The sequence below is a fragment of the Teleopsis dalmanni genome, chromosome 2 (assembly GCF_002237135.1).
Source record: "Teleopsis dalmanni isolate 2A chromosome 2, ASM223713v2, whole genome shotgun sequence".
NCBI classification, from domain to species: domain Eukaryota; kingdom Metazoa; phylum Arthropoda; class Insecta; order Diptera; family Diopsidae; genus Teleopsis; species Teleopsis dalmanni.
In genome coordinates, this window is record NC_051847.1 from 221,713,393 (window position 1) to 221,722,597 (window position 9,205).

The 9,205-nt window shown below is 28.8% G+C and overlaps 1 protein-coding gene across 1 annotated transcript; it reads right to left on the reverse strand.

Moving 5' to 3' along the window:
• Window positions 1-4,092: 4,092 nt before the first annotated feature.
• On the reverse strand, window positions 4,093-8,866 carry LOC119676799 (neuropeptide SIFamide receptor-like). Its single transcript, XM_038088057.1, has 3 exons — window positions 8,516-8,866; window positions 6,289-6,344; window positions 4,093-4,167 (listed from the first exon to the last, which is right to left on the reverse strand). The coding sequence occupies exons 1-3, from the start codon at window positions 8,859-8,861 to the stop codon at window positions 4,093-4,095; spliced, it is 477 nt and encodes a 158-aa protein (XP_037943985.1). The 5' UTR covers window positions 8,862-8,866.
• Window positions 8,867-9,205: the final 339 nt, after the last annotated feature.

Here is a 9,205-nt window from a genome sequence, read left to right on the forward strand (position 1 = left end):
GATGAAGAGCAGATTAGTGTCTAAAGCACTTTTAATCAATAGTGGCTGTGACCACTTGAGTGATCCACTCTACCAAGAGCTAAGCTAGATTAAATTATCATAATAAGTTATTTTAATGAATTTACAAAAGTATATAGTCTGAAAATCAACTTATCTACCTGATGGAATAAATAGTACATTTGATTTAAGAGAGTGCAATTCTGAATTAGAGTATACATCCATAAAATTAGACAATTTAAGCCCTCTGCCTTTGATATACTTTTACACAGTTTTCATTTTGAAGTCTTTATGTACATCTTCGTTTCTGATATACCATTTCTGAGCTTTTGAAGCAGAATTTAAAGTTTTCTAATGGTGGATGAAGCAGTATTGCAATAAAAAACAGAATATTTCAGTATTTCTTACAAAACAGAATATTATTTTTCACACTCAACTTTTCTTGGGTTAATAGTTTCAGAGCATTCAGAGTTATTTTACAAGCCAATCCATTTATTCTCTATCCTGTCAAACGTAAGACCTAGATATTTTACACTATTTTCCCATTTAAATTCTACATGTAATCAGTATTATTCGAAACAAACTGGCAACTCGAATACATAATTTAGGACCAGAAATTTTATTGGATGATTGTAGTCAATCATTACATACATTTGTGAATTTTATTGTCCTTGAACTTGATTTCTACGTTTAGTAATGTATATAGCCTTCGTTTCTTAAAATTTGCTCTATTTCGCTACTTTCGAAAGTACCTCATTATCTTATCAATTAGAAGTTGTGAATTTCACAACAGAATTAGCATTTTTGTCCACTTGTATAATGCTGGTGTTGTCAGCACAGAGCAAAATTGTGTTATTAGATTCCTGACCAAAATCTGTTGTATTTAAATAATACAATAAAGAAAAGATAGTGGGGATCGTTGAGGGACGATCGCTTTTATTTTTTTCAAAAATTTATTAAAAAATAAAATTAATTACGATATACTAGATCAAAATCCATACGCAGAATATCGCACATCTTTAGCAAACATCTGTGCACTCTTACTAGGTACTATATCACCTGCAAACTTAATCCAAATAAAACGTCAGCAATTGCACTAACGGGGAGGCACTAACAACTCTATTCCTCATATATTCCAGATTGTTAAGTACTCCTCTTTTTGGCACATCCAACTCAAAAACGCCCTGCTCAGGTATAAACTACTCTACATTAAAACTACTTTGCTACAATCACTCTTTATTCAAATGCTTGAATATGAAATGTTTGAAATGTTTGTGTGCTTTTGAGAGGAGTGTAGTTCGTGACATGTGTTACCTACAAATACAAGCCCAACGGTCAACACCATAATTAGCATAATCTCCCACTGATATTCTGCATTCTTAGAAGTTTCACACTGAGATCCTCTAAGTTTCGCCGCACATTTAGGTTGTTCAATTGCGGATATAGAAATTCGCTCCATAGAATACACTCTTGAAGAGTGTTAAACTTTTCTAGACTCCTATAATTAACGTATATTATGTTCTAGCTCCTAGAACATCTTGGTCTTGCGGACAAGACCATTTTGCAACACCACAAATTTATATGATATGGTTGAATATGTTTGATATGTTTATTTGTCTTTCTTTATTCTTAATTCGTATGGATGTCATACGAATAATTTTGTTTTGGTTGATGGTTTTGTTTTCGTACCAAAATCTTATACAGATTGTATTATTGTCAAAAATATTATTTTAAGTGTATTTTCTTTAAATAAATACATTTTCAAATCAAAAAAATTAAATTCTATTGATTTAATTCAGTTTATTATACAAAACTCAATATCGTATTATATTCTTACATAACAGCCTGTTTATTTATTTGTTTATATTTAGTGCTATCAATTTGTTGACTTGACTATGTTGAAAATATTGTGTACATGTTAGAAGGCTTGCTGAAGAACTCATTGAGCAAAATATTTAGGTCAATTTATCGAGCCGCAAATAACCCTGAGTGTCAACCGTTAACAACCTTCCAAACTGTTTTAAGGCTGAAGCTGTGCTTAGATAACAACACAACAAAAACATTAGCAGTGCCATTACTCTTATCATTACCAATCACCTTCTCTTCTTCTCACATGTTACTCATAAAACACCATCTCCACAAAACACACCACACCACACCGCCATTGTCATCGTCATCGGCATTACCATCACTAACGCCAACGCTACACTAAATAGTGCATTTTATACCATAATAATGTAAACAAAGTGGTTTATATAAATATTTACTTTTTCGCGTATATCCTTTTGTATGCATTTATATACTCATACATACATACATATATATAATAGAAGTATGCATAAATAAGAAATAGACACTAGTTAAAATATTTATGCATAAAAGTGACTTTGATTTCTATTTCAAAAGTAGAGCCAATGTAGTAAAATTTATTGAAAGTTTATATCATTTTTGCCATCAACAATCTAGTCATTGTGTTTCTTTCTTTATTTCTTAACTCAAGTAACCTTAAAAGCACTTGACGACTTGTTGGTGCCTTGCAAACGTAGCACATGTTTACTTACAATGCACACAGGCTGCAACCCAATAAGTGGAAAATAGAAATTTTATTCTATAAAGCAAAAAAACAAAACCAAAAACAAAAACAAAAAAGAACATAACTAATAGTCACAGTATTGTACTCTCTTCGTCAACCACCTGAGACAAGACCCCACACACACACTAATATATCGCACAAACGCACAACTACAAATTGCTCTTAACAAACACTTTTACCAACATTAAATCAACAAACAACCTTATTCCACCCATTGACCTACAAAAGTTATGCCACACACAACACATATAACATACACACAACTTAGTATACAAACACGTACAAAAACAAATAAAAACGTTTATATCGTAACACTCATACATATACATTTGTAAACCTTGCGCCTAAGTTGAAATTGCGAAATTAGGTCAGTACTGTGTCGATGATCCTTTTGGCCTATGCAAAGGATGCCACTAAAATTCGTATACAAGCGCACTATAGCACCTATACTTATAAACCTTCATAAACATTTGTGCAAACATGCATACAAAATGTGCAGAGCTTTTATTTTCACCACACAACAGAAGAGCAAAGTAAAAACAAAAAAAAAACAAAAAAGTATAAAGAAGAAAGAAGAAAGAAATCAACCCTCAACCATGTTTAACTTGATTTTTGAAAAAAATGGTAGAAAATTTTATCAACAACTACAAAAACAACTACATACATGAACGCCTAAAGTTTTGAAATTGCAAAAAGTTTAAGTTTACTTGTGGGTTACGCGAATAACAAATACTCGTATACATCGAATTATTAATTCTTTTTTCATCAATTTATTTAAAATTGGTTGTAATTTTTTATATATTTTAAAGTCTTTGACTTTGTCTTTAAGATAAAAAAATTTTATTTCTAGTTTCAAGGAACTCTTATACTCATATATAGTATATATTTCTTATATATATAGCCCATTATCAATGTAAAGAATCGTAATATACTTAGAGATTGTGAAGTGAGTATAATAAACAAAATAAATAAGAAATTTTCCTACTGGAACTAATTTTATATATCCATTTCTAACTACAAAAAGTTAAGCATTCCAGTAATTAGAGGCAGATGGAAAGCTCTTCAAAGTCAATGTTCAGCAAGGTGTGATTTATTATATGAATGCAGTTGGATAGATTTATTTTGTGCTAGAATTTCTAGTACATAAGATTACTTCTCTGCAAGGTACAAAAATAATTGTGGCCAATATCTTATTTCATTTGATCGAAAATTAAGATACTAGTTTACGTAACTTCCTTCACGTAACTTCCAGTTGGGAAAAAAATCGAAATGTCACCGAAAACAACTTCTAGAACAGAGTTATAAGCAACAAATTATTTTTTTCTTATGTGGATAATTACCATATACTCTTCGGGATGTTTATTTTTATAACGAGTCTGATAATATATTATAATATAATATATATAATAATATATTATATAATAATATATTATAATATATTTTAATATAGATAATATACTCGTATAATATATAAGGTACCGGTGTCAACATAGTTTTCTGATTTACAAGTATGGTGTCAAGGCCCGAGCTTCAACAAAAGATTGTTGATTACCATTATCTTTTAAGTATCTTTTCAGCTTTAAGTAAAAAGAAAAAGATATTATTGATCTTATATGGAGACTGGAGTATTTAAATATTACTGAGATATTATTTTCCGCTACAAACTGTTGGTTAAGACTTAAAACTTTCTGCAACTTGCTTTAATTTCAAAATATTTAAAATATTTTTTTGCATGAGCCGTATGATAATCCTATTTTTTTTACAATAATTTTTCTAATGGTAATTCTTTTATTTTTATGTTTAATGAACGTATTAGGATGCCCAGACTTTGAGTTATCGTCAATATTTCAGACTTTTCTATAAACGTTTCGTGATTGTCAAAGTATCGTTTACCAAAAACCTTCCATGTAAGTTTTACAAAAACTTCGATTAGACCTTTTGCCACATAGTTCTCATTCGCTCAGTAAACACAAACTAGGTATCGCATCTGCCTGATAGTTGACATGTATGTGTTACTGATAGTGGAACTGATAACCAACTTGATAAACAAGATAAAGCCGCCTTATTTCAGACCTCTAGTTGCTTTTTCATCATACCCTGATTGTATACATATTATACATTTATTTTTTATATTACATATGTATATATTGAAATAAGACTTAATACATACATATATAAAACATTTCAGATCTTTATTTCTCTTTTACTTATAGTTTACATAATTTTCTTTAATTAAATAATATTTAATATAAATAATACAAACAGAATAGTATTGAAATTTAACAATTAAAAATAAAAATATAATTGATTAAATTATTCTACAGCTGGTTTATGATTTTGTTCTAATATAAACACAGCAAGTGAATTTGTTAATAAAAATTTTCACAGCAAATTAACAAAACTCCTGAAAAATGCGGGAACATAAAAAGTCAAGTACGCTTTAAGTCAGCTGGTTAAGGTGCGCCGACTCTGAGCTTCAAATTTGGCAAGACACGAGTTCAATTCCTAGTACTTTTAGTCTCAAATAATTATTTACAAATAAAATAATTATTTCCAAGACCACTAATGATGGGTATTTGGCAATACTCGAAACAGCTGTATGGTCTGCCGAAAATTCAATTAATTAAAATAATAGAAAATGAATTTTTGTTATTGTAGTTCATTACTGTTCGAAAAACCTCTATATAAATAATATAAAATATTTTTTAAAATTTAGTAGCAGAAGCTTGTAATAAAAAAATGAAATAAACAATAAACAACATAAAAGAAATCTTGAAATAATTTATTTTTTATTATATGGTCCATAAACGTCATTTTATGTTTGGGAATAACACACTGCAATTAAGGAAGATCTTTTATGTCCTTAATTCAACAGCTCAACATTATCTATGTTTATGCGATTTTAACGAAATTTATTCAATAATACATTGTTTTTTAAAAAACTTTTCTATTGTTTTATATAGCATATAAGTATTCATCCAAATATGTGAGAATACAAAGTTAACGTCAACTCAATTGAGGTTCGACAAAAGAACCAACAACGACGGCAACCATTTTATTGCAAATTATGTGTAAACTCTCATCTGATGACTATTAAACAGAACATTTAAGAGGTACTTGACTCGGTTTCCATTCTATCGGGCAAAAAACCCCAAAAAGGCAAAATTGAAAAGCCTTGAAATAATAGAATCGAGTTTTTTCACTTTCAGCAATATAAGACAATATCAACGACAACAAGCAACAGCAAAAAGAATTATTGTAGAAAGTATCTTTTTCCGTCGTAAGGCGTAAGGAAATGTATTCGTTGCTCTTTTGCTTTGGGAACGTGAAACAATGTCGCCTGTGCCACATTTATGATTTTCGTGCGTTTCTTTAAGGACACATACATGCATGCTCAACTGCTCAACTACTCAACTGTAGGTTTATTGAGGCTTTACGTGTAGGTTTCATACATTTTCTTTTTAATTAGGGTTGAGTTGAAAGTTTAATTTTGTACGTACTGTACATACGTTTGTTTTGCTTCTTATTGTAATGATATTAGTATATTTTTGTGGAGAACCTAAACAATGTAGTTTATTTAAAAATCCAACTAAAATTAAAAATTATATTTTATTCCTTTTTAAATAGCAATAATAAATAATTCACCGATATATGGGAATATAAAAGCATAAATTTATGAATTCATGATACTTACGTACAAAAATGTTGCTCATCAGTGTCGCTGGCAGGCAAAACACAATCACAAGGATATCAGCTGTGAAAGAATACACAGAATATAAATATTTGGAAAGAGATTGTTAGGTATATGAAATATTTTTAGGCGTTTTGATTGCGAAAGCATTTCTGGTAACTTATTGAATAAACTAAAGGCACGTACAAATTATATCATATCAACATAAATACGAGTACACTTAAATAGATACACAGAAATTGAATATGAATATATTTTTGTTTGTTTAATTTTGCTTTGTATGTTTTGCACGTATCGAAAACATTTAACCAAAAGGCTCACACTCGAATTCTGTTTGTTATAATTGAATTTGGTCATTGTCCTTTGTGCATTATTTTGTTATTGTGTGCTGAACACTGACCACTGACCACTCACCACTGACCACTGACCACTGCCATCAAAATGGTGACATGACATAAAAACGTTTTGGGAGGAGTAAATTTAATTATTTTGGATGTACTCTTTTTTACTATATCAATTTAGTGTATGGAATTATTTACAATATAAAGAGTACCGTGCAGCATATACTCGTAAATTATTGTGTACACTCAGATAGGATTTACTTTTATTTATATATGTTAACTAAGATTTATATTTGGAACTCCAGCTCCTACTCAAAGAAGTCTGATGAAATGTTTGCTTTATGTCGCATTTTATTTGAATTTGTTTGGTTTAGAACTGCAATAAATCTTAAAGAAAAATTGCTTTAAGCTTATGGAAGAAAACTTCATAAATGATAAATACTTTCGAGCTTTTCCCATAGCTATATACTAGAAAAAAGATTTTTATTTTGTTTCTGAATAAATAAACAAATGAAAAAATTTTAAATGTTTGGAAATTAAAAGCATTATGGATTTTGTAAAGAAAGAAGGTAGGAAAAGTGAGCAATTGTTTATTTTTTGTATTAAATATAATTTTTATTAATAAAACTAACAATTCATCTAGGGCGATAGTGCTTTTTTGGTAAAAAATTAAATAACCGTGAGGTTTGCTAAATCACGACGAATACTTTAGGATAGGTATGTAACAAGAATTGAAGAAAGCCGCTCCCAGCAGGTGCTCTTAACCTACAACAGCAAGAGAGATGGAAAAGTCTACTTGACAAGAATAAAGTTCACCTACATCTGTGTTGTTATATGATGATGGGGTCATGATATTGATACGTAGTAGATCATCAATACTGATTATTGATTAAGACATTCAAATATATAAAAATAAATCTTACAGTCTAAAAAATTATTTGCTATTAGTTAAATCCAAGATATAGTGTATGAAATATCAGATTACTGATGAGAGGTATTTGACAATACCCAAAGATTTTGTTGTTTTAATTAATTTCTATTTAACTTTACAGTTAAATTATAATAAAAATATTAATAAAATGTAATATAAAATCTGTTAAAATATGTTAAAATAAGTTTAATAGTGTCTCGTACATCTTTTTATAAGTTGAAAGAAATACTTTTTAATATTATAATATTCAGAGTTTTTAGTTTTTATTTCGATCGTTATTTTTAGTTTATATAGTATATTTATATATACTAAAAATATTTAATTATTGTTTTTAGAATATCCCTATCAAGAACATATATGAGAAATCATGTCTAACTATTGTATCAGAGAGTTTCTATTGATGGCAAGTACTTATTTCATTGAATAGATGGATTTGAGATAAGGAAAAGAGAATGAAGATGGGTATGGGTGTGGGAAAAGAAATAAAGAGATTGAAAATGAGATACTGATAATTGGATTCTTATAAAGGTGTGATATCGGAGAGGATATTGTTGTAGTGATTAGATTTTTAAGTCTAATATTGAAATAGACTATGTAAAAGATATGGACTGACAAATTGTGATCGGGTGGGGAAACTTTAAGTCGATCTGCTGTTATAATTTAAGTAAAACAAACAAATATTTTTAACACTTATATGGTAATATTAACAAATAATATTTTATTAATTTATTATATTAAATATATTTAATAATAATTTATGATTATGAAATCAATTTTTGTAATAAAATGATAAACTATATATGTTTATTGATTTTTTAAATAAAGTAACTATAAGAAAAATAAAAAAATTATAGTAATTATAAAAAGCAATTTTAGTTGTGCAATTTAAATATATGTCATTAAAATTATATAATATTGCATATCAGAAAGATAATAATGTAAATAGTAATTTTTCGACTTACCAATGGCCAAATTGACAATAAAATAATTTGTAACCGTACGCATACGTGGAGCACGCAGTACTACAGCAATCACAAAGCTATTTCCAATCAATCCAACTAGAAACACTACTAAGTAAGCTATGCAATACACAATTGTCATACTGAGTGAATGACGATAAAGAAAATCGACATTGTCAGAGCCAAGGTCCCAATATGAAGAATCGTTATTCGTTGATTCTGTGGTCGTAGTTATTAAATTTATAAGCAAATTTGTATTCATGGAGTCAAGCGTAGCAGAATTGACTGTACTATCAGTTAAAAAGTTGGGTGCTGGTAGTGTTGTTACTGTAGCGGTGGCAGTGGTCATAACGGAACCTAAAAACAGATTGTTATATATTTTTATTCAGTATGTACGTAGATATATATTTTTTTTGAGGTATGTATGAAACATATATATATTAAGTAATAATAAATCATTCCAATTGTAAATGTACTTCTAAATAATCTGTTGGTGTATTTCTTAAAAACGGGATTAAATTAAATTCAAAATTAACAATATATACCACAGCTATACACTGTGGTTAAAACGTTCTAATTAATAATTAATAACGTAGTAAGGTCAAGAACTGTGCTTACGTTAATTTTGAGTGTTAATATGTTAATCCACGGATTAAATTCGACAGAATTCAATTCTTGACACTAGCAGTCAAG

Excerpts from the sequence above, each read along its gene's own strand:
- LOC119676799 (XM_038088057.1), bottom strand. The coding sequence starts at position 8,861 with ATGACCACTGCCACCGCTACAGTAACAACACTACCAGCACCCAACTTT. Across the intron at positions 6,345-8,515 it reads TATTGTCAATTTGGCCATTG|CTGATATCCTTGTGATTGTG; the intron begins GTAAGTCGAAAA and ends ATTCTTTCACAG. Across the intron at positions 4,168-6,288 it reads CACTGATGAGCAACATTTTT|CTGAAAAGATACTTAAAAGA; the intron begins GTACGTAAGTAT and ends TTTTACTTAAAG.